This window comes from Quercus suber, unplaced genomic scaffold, assembly GCF_002906115.3.
Source record: "Quercus suber isolate HL8 unplaced genomic scaffold, Cork oak 2.0 scaffold_357, whole genome shotgun sequence".
In the NCBI taxonomy this organism is placed as follows: domain Eukaryota; kingdom Viridiplantae; phylum Streptophyta; class Magnoliopsida; order Fagales; family Fagaceae; genus Quercus; species Quercus suber.
Window position 1 is genome coordinate 705,238 of NW_027069809.1, and position 20,036 is coordinate 725,273.

General features: G+C 37.3%; 2 protein-coding genes and 1 long non-coding RNA gene across 3 annotated transcripts; 1 reads left to right on the forward strand and 2 right to left on the reverse strand.

Annotated features, from left to right (window-relative positions):
- The first annotated feature begins 50 nt into the window (after positions 1 to 50).
- Positions 51 to 10,700, forward strand: LOC112032204 (SUMO-activating enzyme subunit 2). The gene is made up of 12 exons (XM_065760211.1): positions 51 to 286; positions 370 to 459; positions 2,495 to 2,578; positions 2,649 to 2,867; positions 3,331 to 3,432; positions 4,169 to 4,627; positions 4,765 to 4,994; positions 5,684 to 5,777; positions 5,889 to 6,071; positions 6,148 to 6,245; positions 8,356 to 8,484; positions 10,209 to 10,700. Exons 1-12 carry the CDS (start codon positions 254 to 256, stop codon positions 10,408 to 10,410), a joined length of 1,923 nt encoding a protein of 640 aa, XP_065616283.1. The 5' UTR covers positions 51 to 253; the 3' UTR covers positions 10,411 to 10,700.
- Positions 10,701 to 11,587: 887 nt separating this feature from the next.
- Positions 11,588 to 12,684, reverse strand: LOC136061848 (uncharacterized). The gene is made up of 2 exons (XR_010623706.1): positions 12,262 to 12,684; positions 11,588 to 11,955 (listed from the first exon to the last, which is right to left on the reverse strand). It is a non-coding gene; the product is annotated as an uncharacterized LOC136061848 (long non-coding RNA).
- Positions 12,685 to 16,283: 3,599 nt separating this feature from the next.
- On the reverse strand, positions 16,284 to 19,578 carry LOC112022859 (probable receptor-like protein kinase At4g39110). Its single transcript, XM_024055485.2, is given in 4 exon segments — positions 16,284 to 17,383; positions 17,386 to 18,282; positions 18,285 to 18,728; positions 18,731 to 19,578. Coding segments are annotated over 4 exon segments (2,538 nt in total). The 5' UTR covers positions 19,359 to 19,578; the 3' UTR covers positions 16,284 to 16,814.
- Between the last annotated feature and the right edge of the window lie 458 nt (positions 19,579 to 20,036).

The following is a 20,036-nucleotide window of genomic DNA, read 5'->3' on the forward strand; positions in this document are numbered from 1 at the left end:
CTCTCTATCTCTATGGATGGTATATAATAATAATAATAATTCTACTCTTCTATCTCTCTCTCTCTCTCTCTCTCTCTCTCTCTCTCTTAGATTCTTCACCATTTCTCTCTCCACGTTCGATTCCTCACAACCCCTCTCTCTCGCTCTCTATCTCTATGGATGGTATATAATAATAATAATAATTCTACTCTTCTTATTAAACCTTCCATATTCCAAATTCCAACTCACTCTCCTCCTTCTTGTTCTCTGTCTAATGGCTTCTCAAAACCAGTTATCTTCCATTAAGGTACTCCCCTTCCCCCTCAAAAACCCTAATCTCTCTCTCTCTCTCTCTTTAATATTTGGGGGTTTTGGATTTTTTTTTTGTAGGGCGCGAAAGTCCTTATGGTTGGTGCCGGCGGTATCGGTTGCGAGCTTCTCAAGACTCTCGCTCTCTCTGGCTTCCAAGACATTCATATTGTCAGTTTTCTTCTATTCTTATTACTGGGTTTTTGGTTTCTTCTACTTTGACCACTGTTTATTATTCTAGGGTTTTAGTAATTTTAGCTTCTGTTTACTAGTTGATTGAAGGTTTTTTTATGTGTGTTTGGTTCTCGGAGGGTTTTAGTGATTGCTTAGGGTTTGTCTTGTTGGGGAATTTTTGTAAGGTACTAGGATTTATGAAATTCGATTTAGTACTTACCAAAAACGTTGATTAATTTAATGTTGCTGTGCTTGCATAACGTAACAAGTGAGAGGAGTTTTACTTTAAATGGTTATAAATCTTTTCCCTTATTGTCCTGTATCGTCCTGTATCGTATATGCTTAAGAATTTTTAAGCTTGGAGTTTCTGATTTTGTTTGTATTGTGTGAGTTGTGCTATGTGGATGGTTCCGGCACGTGTAGTTATAGACCAATAAGGTTAAATCTGAGTGTCGTCGAGGGTTTAAACTTCAGTTGGGGTTGGACTGACTGATATGTAATTAAAGTGTCAGTTATATCTTGAGGCCAGCTAGTTAGCGAGTGCCACCGGTACTTCAGTTTGGGCTAGGATTTTGAGATTCTTCCATTTCAAGATTTTTACCGGTTTGGTAGAGACGTGGTGGGAATACTTTACTTGATGGACCCATGATGTCATCCTCCCTCCTCCCGTAACTTATAAGGAAGGAGGTGCCAGTTGTGCTATAGCTCATTGGGTGGTCAGTGTTGGGTGTATTGGTGGTGAAGGTTAACTAGTTTTGGAATGCAAAAGTGTTAATAATTACTGGGTCATCGTGGAAGGTTTCAGTAATGGAGGCAAAGTTGGTTTCTGTTTGTGAAGGGTTGTTGGAGATCATGAGAATGGTCTTGCTGTTTTATTGGTTCAGTGATAGCATCTAGCAATGGCATATGTGCTGATTGAATCTTAAATATTGTTGGATGTGGTGGTGTTCCTAGCAAGGGGTCTGAGGTGGCTGTACTGCATTAATCATGATTGGTAGCCTAAAATGGTTGTGTAATGAGCTCAGTAAAAATGTTTGTCTTGGTGGTGGTGCTTTTGAAGGTCATGATGAGGTGTGGTCAAAGACTGATGTGTTGGCTAGTGGTGGTTGTAGGATAGGTAGTCATGGTGATAGGATATGAATGGTCTTGGAGTTAAGAGATTCTGGTGGTTGCAGTTGAGTAGCTATGGTTTTGGTTGTGCTAACCCTCTCTTGGGTGATCTAGAAGGTGCAAATATGAGTTTTTGTAATATTCTTGCAGTTAATGTGGGAAATATGGCTACTTTTTGCAACATTAGCTACTACAGATTCGAGTTAACATTTTCTAGATAATATATATATATATATATATATTTATATATCTGTATTGACAATTATTTGTCTTTGTGCATGTGCTCAAACGTGTATATACATATTGGGTTAGGTTCAAATAGTGGTAACTATTTATAAAATTAAACTGCTCAATAATCATCGATGTTAAATTTCAAATCAATCGGATGCCCTTTACTACCCAATCCATAAAACTATGCATTTAGTGTATTTTAAAATATTAAAAAAATAAATAGCACTCTTAAAGATGGAGATGACTCTTAATTCCCATTCATCTTGATATTTGATGAGCATGATGGGTATGGAAAACATATAATTTAATGGGCAATTTGACAAAATACTTTGCCAATAAAAAGATATTGGGTGGTATAACTGACATTAACCTATATTTACACCATGTATAACTTGAAACTAACCATGTATATCATATTCGTATAATCATAAGATAAAGAAGCCCATGTGTTCCATTCCCCCATCTCCTCTCTCCAGTCTCCACTTGATATTTGATTCTTTCTGGATAATTTTGTGATTATTCATTCTTGTTTGATAAACTCTTTTCTGTCTACAATTTGTGTGGCCGTGGTGATACTGTATTTTCTGATGATCTTTTCAAAGTTTTTTGTTGTTTTAAGCAGGAGACTTGTCGGAATACATTGTTGTTTTTGTAACAATTTTCTCATGCATTTGTTACTTCTAATTTGCAGATTGACATGGACACTATTGAAGTCAGCAACCTTAACAGACAATTTCTATTCCGAAAATCACATGTTGGGCAATCCAAGGCCAAAGTTAGTACATTTCTAATATCTTGCACAGGCACCTTCTTTTTTATGATCTTCTCATAGAATTTTCAACCAGGTTGCTCGGGATGCTGTCTTAAAATTTAGACCTCACATAAGCATAACGCCATACCATGCCAATGTCAAGGATCCTGACTTTAATGTGGACTTCTTCAAGCAATTTAATGTTGTTCTGAACGGCCTTGACAACTTAGATGCAAGACGACATGTGAATCGCCTATGCTTGGCTGCTGAAGTTCCTTTGGTTGAAAGTGGGACTACTGGCTTCCTTGGGCAGGTGATTTACATTTATTATCTATATTTATTTGGAAGAAATTATTTATCTTATACTAAAGCAGGTCTGTAATATGGACTTTACTCAATTATGCTTTGTTTGTGCGCATGTGTGTTTGTCATTTCCCTTTCCCTTGATCATTGTATTTTGTGTATTTCTACACACACACACACACACACACACAAAGTAGGTTTATTGATTCATAAAATAATTGCAAATCATAACTCTTGTTTGTTTTTCCAAAGATGATTTGATAAGAAAGTGGTTGCACTTTTTATTCATATATATGAAATTTGTAACTTATCAAAAAAATTATATATGGCATTTGTTATTTTGATAAGGATGGTGCTCTCTATAACAGTTATAGGATAATTATTCTGAACAGTTGATTTTTAGAGTACTAGATTGTGGCTCCTTCATTGATGATGGTATCTTTTTCCTTATTTTTACTAATTTGTGGAAGCAGGTAACTGTACATGTGAAGGGAAGAACAGAGTGCTATGAGTGTCAGCCAAAACCTGCCCCCAAAACTTATCCTGTTTGCACTATTACTAGTACACCATCAAAGGTATTTCAAATGCTTATTGGTTTGTTATTGTTTCATTTTTAATCAGCTGCTTTAGTATGTTTGAGTTGGAAAACATGAGCCTTTAGTTGGCAGTTGTCTACCATGAATCATTTTTTTTTTTTTTTTTTTGATTAGTTTGTCTGCCATGAATTATTACTTAATACTTTTAACTAGACAATTGTTTTTAATAAAATAGTTGAGGTCTTGTCTTGGTTGGGCTTGTAAGTATTTAAATAACAATTCCAATAATGTGAAAATAGAAGATATGTAGTAAGATGATGTTGAGGAAATCAAGCTGCAGTGAAGAGGCATTGAAGGGACCAAGCACAATATTGTGAGAGGAACACCTCTAAAAATGAAAAATTACCGTGGAAACCTGGGAGGTGGCAAAAAAAAAAAAAAAGGAAGAAGAAAAGAACAAGAAAAATTACACCCATTTACAAAGGGCAGAAAAGCTTTAACTTGCGGCTCCCTAGTTATTGTGACTACCATTTCTTTTAGATTTTGGTAGATAATTATCTAAAAGTGCAACTGTAATTTGTTTTCCGATCGAACAGTTAAAAAATGCAGAATGTCATATGGTTTCTAACAGCTTACAGGAATTGCATTTATAATCATGTGTGAATGATCATTTGTCACAAGGGTTAATGATTTAGGCTTCTTGCTTTGATCATTTTCAAGATAAACTCATGCTTTGTAAGTCCTAGGCTATGACATATTTGTTTAACTTTTGCAGTTTGTTCACTGTATTGTATGGGCAAAGGACTTACTTTTCACAAAGTTATTTGGAGACAAAAATCAGGAAAATGATTTAAACGTGCGTTCTACTGATGCTACGAGCTCATCAGAACATGTAGAAGATGTATTTGAACGTAGAAAAGATGAAGACATTGAACAGTATGGAAGGAGAGTATATGATCACGTGTTTGGTTATAACATTGAAGAAGCTTTATCTAATGAAGAGACATGGAAAAACCGTAATAGACCAAAGCCTATATATAGCAGGGATTTCTTGCATGATGAAATTGCTCAACAGAATGGAAATGTGGATAAAGATTGTGCAGCAGGTGATCCATCTTCAGTATCTGCCATGGCATCTCTGGGCATGAAGAATCCACAGGATATATGGTGCCTTAAGGAAAACAGTAGAATCTTTATGGAGGCTTTCAAATTATTTTTCATGAAAAGGGAGAAGGTTTGGTTTGAACTATTGCTGTATTTTGGAAAAAGCTATCGACCATTTGATTTATTTTCGATGTCAACAGTCAACACCATACTTTGAAGGTTTTTTATTTTTTTTATTCATTTATTTTTTAATTTGCTGGTAAGCAGGAGATTGGAAACCTGACTTTTGACAAAGATGATCAATTGGCTGTGGAGTTTGTTACTGCAGCTGCAAATATAAGGGCTTCTTCTTTTGGAATCCCTTTGCATAGCCTTTTTGAAGCCAAAGGTATTGCTGGTAATATTGTCCATGCTGTTGCAACAACAAATGCTATAATTGCGGGGTTGATTGTGATAGAGGCAATCAAGGTGCTGCAAAATGATACCAACAATTATAGGTGTGCTCGGTGTATATTCTTTTCTATTGGATGTGTATTCCTTTTGAAGTACAGTTAGCCTTTGATTTTGTAAATGCTTGTTCTCATGTTGTGATAGTGGAAGCAATGGTTTTACAGTTTTTGGTTTGTTTTAATTCATGTTTATTGACTTGTAGTTATTTGCATATGACAAGGTCTTTACCTGATTTGTCAATGAGCATTTTGCAGCTGAATTCATTGTCATCTATGTTTGCTTAAAGAAGAAAAGATGCTTTAACTTTTGACAACCCCAACTAATAAAAAGATAAAAGATGCTGTGTGTGTGTGTGTGTGTGTGTGTGTATTCTGTAGTGGGTAAGTTCATGGTTTTCCATTTGAATTATTTTGCTATGGTTGGCTTATTAGAGCTAAAGGGCAGGGTCCAACTTGGAGAGTCATTTTCAATTTTTCTCTAGAGTGAGCGAATGGTGTCAATTCCATCATAAGTGAACATTGAAGCCCAACTGCTATTGGGGAAGAATTTTTTAGATTTGCAACTTATTAAGGATATTAATCATGTTTTTGTTCAGAAATTTTTACCTGTTTGAAGTTGGCAAGGCACCATTTTTGATGATAATGTTATAGCATGAATTGAGTAGTTTTTTTCCTTTTCTTTTTGTTTAAATCTATTTTGGGGCTGGCTTGCTCTAATCTGATTGGGATGTTTATAGGATGACATATTGTTTAGAGCATCCGACAAGGAAGATGCTGCTGATGCCAGTGGAACCATTTGAAGCTAACAAATCTTGCTACGTTTGTTCTGAGGCATGTTAGATCTTCCTTTCCTCTCACCCTCTTGTAAATTTTAATGGTATTTATTTTTATTACATTTTACTCACAATTGCAATATGCTGACATATTTTTGACTCAAAATAGAGTCCACTAACGCTCGAGATCAATACTCATCGTGCAAAATTGCGAGACTTTGTTGAAAAGATTGTTAAGGCCAAGCTTGGGATGTACTTTCCACTTATTATGCATAAGGCAGCACTTCTATATGAAGTTGGTGATGATCTTGATGAAGCCATGGTTGCGAATTATGCAGCAAACCTTGAGAAGGTATGTTTTCTTTCTTTGTGTTTAGTCTTTCTTGCCATTGTATTCTCAATGCAGGTTTTTCCTCTTTAAATCTCAGGTATTGTCTGAGCTTCCTTCTCCAATTACTAGTGGGACTACAGTTACAGTTGAGGATCTAAAACAAGAACTTACTTGCAATATCAATATCAAGCACAGGTTTTTCTTTACCCAATATATATATCCTCTAGTATGAGCTTCATTTTTTCTTGCTTAAGGCTCCGTTTGGGAGTTCATAAGGGAATGAAATGGAATGATTATAAAGGAATGGAAAGGAAAGGAATGGAATATAACGTATTTAAGTAAGGGAAAGAAATGGAAAAGAATGGAATGGAATGGAATTAAGTAACCTTGATTGGATGTTTTAAAATAAAAGAATGAAAATGAATGGAATGTAAGTAATCTTGTTTGGGAGCAACATGGAGGGAATGGAATGGAATCATTTTATGACAATATTACTATTAGATCCTTATTTTAAAATAAAAGGTTGAATATATAGGGATATTTTGGGAGTTTTAGTAAAAAAGTCATTAAATCTAATTTCATTCCCTCTCATTCCTCTTAAATTTGAGGGGAATGAAAATTTGAGATTTTAAGGGAATAGAGAGGAATGCGTGTTCTTTCCTTCCCATTCCATTCCCTTTCACTTAAACTCCCAAACAAGGAAATGAACTTTTCATTCTCTCCATTAAAATTCTCAAACAAGGGAAGGAAAGAATATTCTAAAATTATTCTTTTCATTCCTTTCTATTTCATTCAATTCCCTTCTCCTAAACAAGGCCTAAAGAAAAAAAATTATAAACTTTCTATCTAATTTGTGAAAGTCCCTTATATTTCCTAGTTTCACAACTGTCTGGATGGCTAGCTTTTCTGTTTTAACACAAGTGTGAGATGTCCTGAGACTCATCAAAATAAAAAGAGAAAAAGAAAAGTAAAGAAAAGGAAGTGACATGTCTTTAGGGTTTTTTTTTTTTTTTTTGATCGGTAAATAAAAACTTCATTGAAAAAATGAGAAAAAAAACAAGAAAAGAAGCAAATTCCTTGGTACACAGGACATGTACACGGAAGTGACATGTCTTCAGGGTTTTTTTTTTTTTTTTTGATTGGTAAATAAAAACTTCATTGAAAAAATGAGAAAAAACAAGAAAAGAAGCAAATTCGTTGGTATACAGGACGTGTACAAGGAAAGCAAAAGACTGCCCAAAATTACATAAATCTACAAAATCTAAAACATAGGGTTTGTCAAGACCGCTCAAAGCACTCCTCCATTCAAACAAAGATAGAAGGAAAATGCACTTCAATTCAATGATAGAACACTCCCCTTTGAAAATTCTGTTGTTTCGTTCTTGCCATATGTTGCACATAATAAACTGCAAAATAACATCCTAAACAGATGCCAACCTATGTCTTCAGAGTTGCATCTGGATATGTTCTTTATCTACCTACATTCCACAACCCTTAATTTGTTTTGTTTTATAGGCTATAGCTTGTATGTGGGATGATGTTATTATATTGTATTTGGACTTGCCCTTTGAATAAAAATTTTATTACATGTAAAAAAAAAGTATTTCCACTTGGTTTTTGGACTAACATTTGCTGTGTAGCAGATCCTTTGGTTTAGAATTGTTTTAGGATAAATGCTTTCCAGTAAGATTTCTTGGTGTTTGCACTCTCATTTGTGGGTAGAAGAATTTTGTGAAAGGGTGTTTTATTAGTGAGTCATTTTCTGAGAATGGGTTTAGTGGCTGAAATCAGTCTCGTTGTAGTGATATCTCAAATGATTTTACATGGTTGTTAGAAGTCACTTTTTTTATGCTTGAAATTGTGCCTTTAAACTAGCAAATGCCAGGTGATGAATAAACTACCACGGATTCCCTTCTGATATTTGATTTTACAGGATCTGTCCAATCTGCTTATGTGATAATACATGTATAATTGCTTTAAAATATGCAGTCTGTAATGTCATGTGAATAAGATAAGATGTGTGTGTGTGTGTGTGTGGAATGTGTAATCATCCCTTGGCTTTTAAATTTTGATGGTCAATTTGCCAATGAGTTCTAGCTCAATTGCCACCTGCTCCCATAATAAGTGCTAGCTGGAGAGTGAAGTTGTGGATTCAAGACCCTACATGTGTAACCTTCCAATAATTTTTTTGAGAAATGTTCCCCCCTCCCCCCTTCCCTCTGGGCGAAAGTGGTGGGTTGGGGTTTGTCTTTGGTTTCTGTATCTGAGCTACTTAGTAAATTCTGTGTACATTTCTTTCTGACAGAGAGGAATTTGATGAAGAAAAGGAACCTGATGGAATGCTTCTCTCTGGATGGACTCAAGCTTCAGTTGAAAAGGATGATAATAAGCCTAATGGCAATGGTGGGAGCACATCAAATGCTTCACAGGCTGCAATGTCCTTGCTTGGACTTAATTATGGAGGGTGCAACTTACATCATAATTTTGTATCAAAATAGGGAGATATGGCGATTCTTTGGTACTCACAATGGTTGCTTTAGGCCTAAATATTTAGTTTTTGTGCTCTGAGTTAGATATGGTTAATTGGCCTCTCCATTCCCTTGTATGTTTTACAGTGTAGGGACAATGTGTATTCTTCCTAGCTAAATTAACAGAGTTTAGACTTTAGTGGGACTGTAGCATTGATGGGATTGACCTGACATGAATTCAGTGATTGATTTAATGACCATGATGTTGCAAGCCAGACTCGTGCTATTTGAAACCGTGGTTTCAGATGGTGTAATCTTTCATTGTTATTTCTGTTTTTGAAAGCCCCATCGTTCATAAGACGCGGATCAAAGGAACCGATTGGAGCATCCAGAGGTGTAGTAGGCACTGTAAGTTACATGCTACATTTTTTTACTAGGAGTCCCATAAAGCTATTCTTGTTTTTGTTTCTGGTGAATAATAATGAGATCTAATGAGAAACAAAAGGAGAAATAGGGGGATTGGCTAGTCATGCTCCTCGATTAATGAGATGGGTTCCCAAGTCTTACAAAACGAGGCCCTAAGTGCAACATTGTGGCCCTAAGTATTACAAGATCTTGGGCAAAATTAAAATTCAGAAGCAACAAAAGGAACAAGTCAGGAATATCTTTTCTAATGGCTTCAAGCTCCTGTTGGGTGGTCGGTTAAACCGTTGCCCCAAAAACCTGTCCTCAGTTTGAATTGTAGGCTGCAACTCGCTTGCATGAAGCTGGAATCGCTAGTAATCATTGGTCAGCAATACGGCGGGGAATTCGTTCTTGGGCCTTGGCCTTGTACACACCGCCCATCACACTATGGAAGTTGGCTATGCTTGAAGTCGTTACATTAGCCACAAGGAGGGGGATGTAGAAGGCAGGGCTAGTGACTGAAGTGAATTCATAACAAGGTAGCCATATTGGAAGGTGCGGCTGGATCACTTTCTTTTCAAGGAGAGTTAACGCTTGTTGGGTATTTTGGTTTGACATTACTTTACCTCATTTAAATAACTAAAAAAGTGTGTTTTTTTAGTTATTTAAATAAATCATCTTTCCCCAATCTCATTAGTCTCCTTAGCCAAAGCATGTCAACGCTCTAATTTTCATGACTCTTTTATGATCCTATCGTTTTAATTATGACCCATTTTTTTTTTGTTTGACAAAAGATCCATTTATATACAATAATCACATTGTAGCGGTTACAGTTTAATGGTAAAACTGCGATTCGTTCTATTAACCCCTTAAATGGTTAATAGCATCCATCATGACTCTTGCATCACTTTCAAATTGAACATGCTTGAGCCCTAGTTTTGAAGCTTTTGAGACGGCTAAGCCTAACTGGGTGGTTTTGCCTTTTGACCAAGCATGAGAGCCTGAGACAGAGACATCTAAAACAGTCCAGACATTGGAAGCCTTTTTTTTTGGTTTTGGAAATGGTTAGAAAGGATGAAGGGGATGATCAATCTTTACCCAATTAAGTGCACTTTAATGGCAGATTTGCAAAATTAAAAGGCCATTTTGAGTTCATCCAAACTATAGAGGCAAAGAGATTTAGGAAAAAAGAGATGGTTAATATGGGTGATGGTCAGTAGCTCCCAATCAATTTTCTGTAAAATTCAATCCTTCCATTATTTTGAGACTCTAAAGTGTTTTANGGTGCCGTGGAGGCTGAAGATAATGTTGAGATGGATGTTCCTTCTGGGAAGAAAAGAAGAATATCTGAGATTTCTGGTCAAGACCTTTCGAGTGTTACTGGTGAAACTAAAAATCATGAGAAATTGGAAGTGGTTGATGATGATGATGATCTTGTGATGCTTGATGATGATCCGGGCCTCAACAAGAGGAAAAGGATGCAATAGTCCTTGCTTGGACTTAATTATGGAGGGTGCAACTTACATCATAATTTTGTATCAAAATAGGGAGATATGGCGATTCTTTGGTACTCACAATGGTTGCTTTAGGCCTAAATATTTAGTTTTTGTGCTCTGAGTTAGATATGGTTAATTGGCCTCTCCATTCCCTTGTATGTTTTACAGTGTAGGGACAATGTGTATTCTTCCTAGCTAAATTAACAGAGTTTAGACTTTAGTGGGACTGTAGCATTGATGGGATTGACCTGACATGAATTCAGTGATTGATTTAATGACCATGATGTTGCAAGCCAGACTCGTGCTATTTGAAACCGTGGTTTCAGATGGTGTAATCTTTCATTGTTATTTCTGTTTTTGAAAGCCCCATCGTTCATAAGACGCGGATCAAAGGAACCGATTGGAGCATCCAGAGGTGTAGTAGGCACTGTAAGTTACATGCTACATTTTTTTACTAGGAGTCCCATAAAGCTATTCTTGTTTTTGTTTCTGGTGAATAATAATGAGATCTAATGAGAAACAAATTATTCTGAGACTCCAAAGTGTTTTACATTCACATTTCACTAGTAAGAAGAGGACCTGAGTGCTCAAATCTGATAGATAGATTGATCAGTAAGGTAGGTTGGTTTAACCAAAAATATCTCACTGTGGTTATGGACCCAAATAATGTTGTCTTTGAGAGGAAGATTGTACATTGGATGAGATTTGCAGTATCCAAATCAAAAAGCTTATTCATATTACAATGGGAGAGGATTAGGGACATCCATGACATAAAAACTCAAACTTGAGGAGGAGTACCATTGGATACATAATTTTGAGTGTGACATTATGAACAGCACAATGTCTGATATAGGAAGATCTTAGCATCAATACAACTAGTCTTTTACTTAGAGGATTGAACTCACTGTTATCATTTACGCACCTATGAAATTACATGAAATGAACAGTTGAAATCAAATCTGAATTAAAAAAAAAAAAAGGGGAGAAACTTGATAAGGTGGTGTCCTAACAATCTAGATGGGGGTATAAATTTAGGATATAGGGTAAGGGTTCTTTTATAGAAGAGGTAAGAAAATGAAAAATGTAAATTTAACTTTTTAATTATAAAAAAAAAACCTTTTCCAGTATAAAAAAATAAAAATCATAGTTTATCAATAAAGATGGTATATTTACAATATAATTATGTTATAGAATGAAACATGTTACAATTATTATAAAAGTTTTGAAACTCCTATAATATACAAAATGTGGATTTACAAAATCTCAATAATCAACGCAAGAACCGATGATATGCCTTGATTCCGCTTGATACATAATATTCACACTCCAATATAAGGTGGAGCACATTGTGTGCTACTGGATATTCTTCTACATGGACTTGGTGGAATGTGGGGGGTGCCTTTATTCCTATCCGAATATTTCTTCCTTTTCTTAGCATCTTGGTGTTCTTGTTTCTTCAAATCCTCTAAGCAACGAACATCTTCCATGCATGTAAATGACCTTGATTTACCTGAATAGTACCTTGACAGTCCTCTCCTGCAAAAACAAAAACAAAGCATGTAAGTATTTTGAGCCATAGGATTTGAAATAACTTCCAAACTTTGCATGATATAAAACTTAATCATGGGTGCGTTATAGTTAGTTCAATTGGTAAAATGTGTTTGAATGAGATCTAAACCTGCTTACACTAAAAGAATATTGGAGTATTAGCTACAAGGTAAAGAACATAGCGATTATCATGTAGTGGATGCCATATATTCAAATTCTATTGTTTCTATCAAAGTCAAAGAAGAAAGCTCAAACTATAGTAAAACACAAAATCAAGAATAAATGAGTGCTTACTTTTGTGGAAGACTTGTCCTAAGTGCATCCATGTCGAAAGACCTCATGTCGTCAGTTTCTTTCTCCATATTTGGCTTAATTTTGACGAGAGAACAAGAGAGAGAGATAATTTTTTTTTTGGAGAGAGAGAGAGAGGGAGAGAGAGAGAGAGAGAGAGTTGATGAGGAAGGAGATGTTGATTATGAGGGGGCTTTATATATAGATTATGTTCATGAGAAAAGAGATTGGTGGATGTAACGTTCACAAATATGTTGGGGATAAGAGCTCACACGTCATTGATAGGAGTTACATTTTAGGTTCGATAAATGTGGGCTGTTTGGAGCCACCCACAGGTTTTGGTTTTGCTTACAGATGGAGACATTGCAATATCCTTATCTACAACACTCTCTCTGCTTCATTCAAACAACCTACCCTTTTTTAAGGCATCTCACTTTATGCCTCCCATATATCACTCTTAATAATGCATAGCAACTTTGAACATTTTAATGTGGTGGAGAATTAAGATGATTTAGGCCATTCACTTTGTATTCCCACTTGACTAATGGATTAAAAGTGTATTCAATTTAGTGCACCCACTTGGATGAGCATGTCTAATATGACTACACAAATTTATAGTACATAGGTTGACCCATGGCCCATCTAGGTTCATAGGAAATTTGTCCTCATGGTCCTTCTAATTTGCTAAATCCTGTCTTCGATTGGAATTAAAGTAATGATTTTTGTAGTGGGTTTTCTTGTTCAAATCTTATTATATCTATTATTTATTTTTTTGGTAAGGAAATTGCACAAATTTGGGTAAGGAAATTGGCTCATCTAATTACTTGTAGGTAAAAATGACCGTACATAACATGAAAATATTACCATATTTTTGCAATTGTGATTTCTGTTTCCACAATTGTGAAAATAAGAACATTTCATAAATGGTATCTATGCATAGAGAAAACCCTCCTTCAATATTATTTTTTTGGTCGGGAAAAACCATCTTTAATAGTTAATATTGCTTAAGCAAAAAGCAAGTGTAAATATATTGGGATGGTTCATAGCCTCATACAGAAAATTAAATTAAAAAAAGGCATATATATAAACAAAAGAAAAAAAAAAAGGACCTTTGGGACTTGGGAGCGGCAAATGATGTTGCTTCTAAGGATAGATTGTGTGCCTACAAACGTAGGTTTTTTTTTTTAATTTTTATTTTTTTATTTTTATTTTTTATTTTTATTTTTTTTAAATTTAATTTTTATTTTTAAAAATTAGTGTATAGTTTGACCTTTTTCCCCTTGAACTCATAATGGATTAAGTGTTTTTTTTTTTCCCTTAATACTTGTGTAAAAAATTGATTTTCTTTAAAGAAATTTTGAGAACTTTTTTTTTTGAGAACTAGTTGTATAAAAGGTTGAGCTTTTTAAATAAAAAATGGCAAGAATGGATTTTAAATCAAATCATTTATGCTATGTAAAATTTTTTATCTAATTTATACTTAAGTCACCCTGCCTCGCTTAATTTAAGTAAAAAAAAAAAAAAAACCGCATAACGAGTTTATTTATTTTTATATGTTTATATAAATGTAATATGATCATTTTTTTTTTTTTTTTTTGAGAAGGGTGTAATATGATCATTTAGTGTGTCTATGTTTGGTAATTTTCATATAACCATATAGGGATGATTTTGTAGATTGCAACAGATTTAAGACTCAATTTTAAATGCCTAATTGGGTTCAAAGTTGTAACGACCTCGCCCCAACTGTGTAGATATTGTCCGCTTTGGGATCCATACCCTCACGGTTTTGTTCTTCCCCAGGTTGCGTTTGGGAAAATGCCTTTACACATTGAAGAGAGGTCATTCTTTATAAACACATTCCCATGTGCTTCCCTAGGCAATGTGAGATTCCATGGAATGCAAGACCCCTCCTTACCCCTCACGGTTTTGTTCTTCCCCAGGTTGCGTTTGGGAAAATGCCTTTACACATTGAAGGGAGGTCATTCTTTATAAACACATTCCCATGTGCTTCCCTAGGCAATGTGAGATTCCATGGAATGCAAGACCCCTCCTTTTGGGTCACTACAATCCACCCCCTTACGAGCACACGCGTCCTCGTGTGTGGGACCCACACTTCTGGCTAGGGCATGGCTCTGATACCATTTGTAATGACCTCGTCCCAACTGTGTAGATATTATCTACTTTGGGACCCATACCCCTCACGGTTTTGTTCTTCCCCAAGTTGCGTGGGGAAAAGGCCTCTACACATTGAAGGGAGATCATTCCTTATAAACACATTCTCATGTATTTCCCTAGGCGATGTGGGATTCCATGGAATGCAAGACCCCCCCCTTTTTGGGTCACTACAATCCACCCCCCTTACGAGCACACGCGTCCTCGCGTGTAGGACCCATACTTCCGGCTAGGGCATGGCTCTGATACCATTTGTAACGACCCCGCCCTAACTGTGTAGATATTGTCCGCTTTGGGACCCATACCAAATAATCCATTCAAGATGCTCACAAAAATAATCCAACCATAATTCTCGAAAATATAAGGATATATCGCACATACAAATTTAAATAAATTTAGGTTGTCCCACAAGTTTTTCATAAAACGAATAATTAATGTGCACATCAAGAAAAATTTCCATGGAATCCCACATTGCCTAGGGAAGCACATGAGAATGTGTTTATGAAGAATGACCTCCCTTCAATGTGTAAAGGCCTTTTCCCCAGCGCAACCTGGGGAAGAACAAAACCGTGAGGGGTATGAGTCCCAAAGCGGATAATATCTACACAGTTGGGGCAGAGTCGTTACAGATGGTATTAGAGCCATATCCTAGCCGGAAGTGTGGGTCCCACACACGAGGACGCGTGTGCTCGTAAGGGGGGTGGATTGTAGTGACCCAAAAAGGGGGGTCTTGCATTCCATGGAATCCCACATCGCCTAGGGAAGCAATGTGCTTATAAAGAATGGCCTCCCTTCAATGTGTAGAGGCCTTTTCCCCAACGCAACCTGGGGAAGAACAAAACCGTGAGGGGTATGGGTCCCAAAGCAAACAATATCTACACAGTTGGGGTGGTGTTGTTATAAATGGTATCAGAGTCGGCCCGATAACCCTGTGTGGGCTTGAAAAAGTGGGCCCTAATAAGGACGTTAGGGATTTAAGTGGGGGAGATTGTGATGCCCCAATTTGATTGATTGATTGTGTGATAAGTTCCACATCGGGTATTTACTGGGTTGAACTTGGCTTTATTAACAACTGCAAGGAGCCTCAATTGTGATTAGTCCTTTTGAGGTATAGCGCAGATGTGGCTAGTGCTTTTCCTTAGATCATTACATATGGTATCAGAGCCGGCCCGGTAACCCTGTGTGGGCTCGGAAAAGTGGGCCCTAACGAGGACGTTAAGGATTTAAGTGGGGAGATTGTGATGCCCCAATTTGATTGATTGATTGTGTGATGAGTCCCACATCGGGTATTTACTGGGTTGAATTGGGCTTTATTAACAACTACAAGGAGTCTCAATTGTAACTAGTCCTTTTGAGGTATATCGCAGATGTGGCTAACGCTTTTCCTTGGGTCGTTACAAAAGTGATTCAATTAGTTTTTGGAAATGTTTGAGTCACAAAAATTGATGTTAATTATTTGGAGGATTGGTAGAAAAATAAATTTTCAAAGTTGGGAGGTGCTGTTTATTTCTTTGCACCGATGTCTTTTGGTTTGTAGCAAGAAAAACTATGAATCTTGCTGGCATAGTCTCTATTACTTCAAACCATGAGATACTGCCTCCTCCTCATTGGGAAGAATAGGGCAATGCCGCTAAGCGACAAGGCTTCAGACTAGTTCAAGTTATATTCAAACGTTTAGGTGCCCTCAACCTTTTAGAGAAGACAAGTACGATGAACATATAGAAGAAGCTAATCAGGGTTGTCATAGGAATTTTTTTTTAATTTTATTTGATAATTCGCTAGTTGGGGGAGAGGAAATTTAAACTTTAGTTGGAAACACCAAGAAATGCTAGTTGAGTTACAAGGTTTTTGGTTGTCAATTTGTCATTGCAATTTCTAGTTGATCCATTCCTGTAACATAAAAAACAAGAAACTGGTATGCTTTCAATAAAAAAATCATCCTCCTTTCAAGTTGCTGACAAATCACTTCTAAGTTGCATAGTCTACCCTAAATACAAGTACAATAACAAAAGTATCAAAAATATAATAGTAACAATGTATAGAATGATTAGTACTACATGTATACGTCCTTCCATACCGGTACATTCGCCATACCATGTAGACAAATACAGAATATCGCCGTGACCATGGAACGAAATACCTTTGGTAAGAGAGGAGAAAGACAGAAGAGAGAGCTAGTGTAGATATAGAATCGTTTCAAATATCCTTGCACATCATTATAAGAGAAATGTATGCCCATATAGCTTGAAATTGCTAAAATATCCCAATCCTGATGAAGCAGTAAAACCATCACCACTGCTACAAATGGTTAAATGGAATCTCCACCAGATGCTTAAACTTATACTGATCTAGAACACGAACACCACCACCACAATTTAGAATTTTTATCTACCACTGAGATTAGTAAACTGGGCAAACATTGCGGTTCCTGAATGCTCATCAGTGGCCTGAGATGTAGCTGGACTGCTAGTCTCTTCTGGATGAGAAACTGGACGCGTATCAGGGGTGGAAGCATTTGGGGTAGCAGGCACAATAACAGGAGAGGCAGCAACAGTGGCAATGGAGTTGCCATCATCCTGATCATCCTTTCCTTGTGAGAAAGCCTCTTGAAGCTGCAAAGTATACTCCAAGTTCCACAGCACATCTCCCATTGTAGGCCTATCAACCCCATGTTCAGCCAAGCACTTTTCTGCAGCCTCAGCAAACTTCTTCAATGATTCAGGATTCATAGAACCAACAAGTAAAGGGTCAATGATCTTGTCAAGCAAGCCCTTTCTCTTCCATTGCATTGCCCAGTCAGCCAAGTTCACTTGCTCCCTTGGGAGTGCAGGGTTAATAGCAGGCCTTGCACATATTGCCTCAAGCAAAACCACCCCAAAGGAGTACACATCTGACTTATCAGTCAATTGCTGCCTCCTGAAATACTCAGGGTCCAAGTAACCAAAGCTTCCTTCACTGCAGTACTCACATGCCCCTGCCCCATAGGTGCATCCTTTGATAGCCCAAAATCAGATACCTTGGCAGTGAGGTTTTCATCAAGCAAAATGTTGGTGGTCTTAACATCACGATGAATGATACCTTGTGCAGTGCCAGTGTGAAGGTAGTGGAGTCCACGAGCTGCGCCTATACATATCTCTAGCCTTTGCTTCCATGACAATGGTGGCAAGTTCTTTCCATACAAATGATCCCTGAGAGGTCCTTTGGCCATGTACTCATAAACTAAGATCATTTCTGAGTTCTCATCACAATATCCAATCAAGGACACCAAATGCCTGTGCCTCAGCTTTGACAGCATCTGAATCTCTGTCTGGAACTCTGTGAGGCCTTGTTCGGATTGTGCGTTTCCTCTTTTGACTGCAACTTTAGTACCATCATCAATTACACCAAGATACACATTGCCAAATCCACCAACACCAATCACTTCATTGGCATCGAAGTTCTTCGTTGCCTCCTGCAACTCTGCGAATGAGAAGTACCGGCCCAATCCCAAAGTTGAAGAGTAAAAGTTGTTCTTGTGAGACCCGATTGAGTTCTTGCTTGACATGAAGCTATTGTCACCAGCATGAAGAGGAAGCAACCATGAAGAGAAGCTATTCCTCTTCTGCCAATCTTGAGGCCTCTTGTGCCATTTGAACACCATTGCACCAAGACCCGCAAAGGCTCCAAACATCATGGCAAACCCGACTACAGCCACTGTTTTTCGTGTGCCAATGCCACCAGCGGCCTTGCTTCCATCTACCCCGAACTCTCCATCAAGACTATTCACAGAATTGCTTATTTTCAATATCTCTAGACCGTTCAAAATGGCGTTCAAATCACCAGAATCCAATTTAGATGGACCAATTTGGACACTTCTCCATTAGACATCAAAGAAGCATTAACCACAATATCCTTGTAGTATGCAGCTGCCAATTGATTTTCCAACTCATGCGACAAATCCAGATCAGCTATTGCCATTAACCCATTAATGTAGACATTGAAGTAGAGGTCATTGAGCGCTTTGCTTACAATGTCACAAAAATGAAGCCTAATTAGGTACCCAAAAGCAGGGTCAGCCTCAAAGTTCCACGTCACATTGAAATTAGGATTGTTCACATTTGACTCAGCCATTTCAACAGCAGAGGCATACACTGACTGTGGTGCAATCAGAGGTGTCAATCCATCGGGGTACTTGACAACGGTGGTCGCAACGGTGACGCTTTTTGCCAAGGCTTTCGACTTAAGGTAAGACCCATCTGGTGTCCAAGTCCTTCCCAACGTGTCGTTTGCAGAGTTAACAAGAGGTCCTCCCACATTAGCCGGTACATGGTTTGATAGGACAATGTGGATAGCCCGGAAAACTTGCCTACAGGGGTAAGGTTATTAGCATCATCGGTGATCAAGTCATCAGGAGCTGAAACAACCTCAATGGCATTGATGAAAGCAGCGGAATTCTTCATTGGCATGAACTTGATTGAGAATTGTGGATCAGTCACGTTCAAAAGGTACTCCTTGAGGACATAGTTGGTGTTGTTATCCATGTTGAAGCTATGTAGAAGCACGTACTTATTGGTGTTGACAGAGAAAGTAGCTTTGCTCAAGTCAAATTGATCATTTTTAAATGGATAGAAATGGAGACGAACCCAATGCCAACCGGCTTTTGTCAAGTGAAACGAGTAAATTGCATCCGTGACAAAAATCCTTGCTGACAAGTAAATAGGTGAAGGAACATCACCCTTTTCAACTGACACTTTGATTTCTTCCTTGGCTTGTAAGAATTGCTTGGATTGATCTTCGGTTTTGAAGGTTCTTCCGTCATTGAGAATGCTTGATTTGTCAGCACCACAATCGATGAGGAAGTTGTCTGGAGGGACAAAGGGAGCAAAGGCTGAATAGGCAATGGTGGAAGCAGAAAACAAGGTGTAGAGAAGGACCAGGAGGATAGCCATCTGATGATGATGATGTTGAAGAATGTGATGATGGCAATAAGGACGATAGAAAAAGTCTTGGTTCTTTTGGACAAGTTTTTTCTTGGTCTCTTTTCTATCTCCATCCCTCCTGGGTGAGGAGGTTAGAATTACAAGAGACTACGAATGAAAAAATAGGTTCTCTTTTGTATCTCTATGATAAATTGGCATTGGTTTTTGTTTCATTTTGGTAATTTGTTACAATTTTCTTGAATATAAGTGGAGGAAAAGATGTGACAGCCAAAATGGGTTGGAGTTTTCCCAACAATAGTGGCTATTTTTGTGGACAAAGTTGGTTTCTTACTGTGGAAAATACTGTTTTATCTTTAGTGCCCATTTTAGCAAGTACCAAATATCAATGGACATTAATGTTTCCAATAGTTTGAAATGGTCAAACACCATTCCTCTTCCTCCAATTATGTGTGTGTGGAGATTGTCTGTCTCTCTTTCCTATGTGTGACAGATTTACTGGTAAGTTGGTAACATAGTTCAAGTCCTTCCTGTGAGCTTCAAGAAACAGAACAACTTGAAAGAGAGCATCAATGGGAGGTGCCTAAAAATTCGAGGACACAATAGAGAGGGTCTGTTAGGCTTTCGGTGCCTTCCAACTCAGCTCAAGTTTTATGCATGGCTGACTCCATAGAGCCAACGGGATTCAAG

Coding starts and splice junctions, on each gene's coding strand:
- LOC112032204 (XM_065760211.1), top strand. CDS start 254: ATGGCTTCTCAAAACCAGTTATCTTCCATTAAG. Junction 2,868..3,330: donor CTACTGGCTTCCTTGGGCAG/GTGATTTACATT, acceptor TTGTGGAAGCAG/GTAACTGTACATGTGAAGGG. Junction 5,778..5,888: donor CTTGCTACGTTTGTTCTGAG/GCATGTTAGATC, acceptor GACTCAAAATAG/AGTCCACTAACGCTCGAGAT.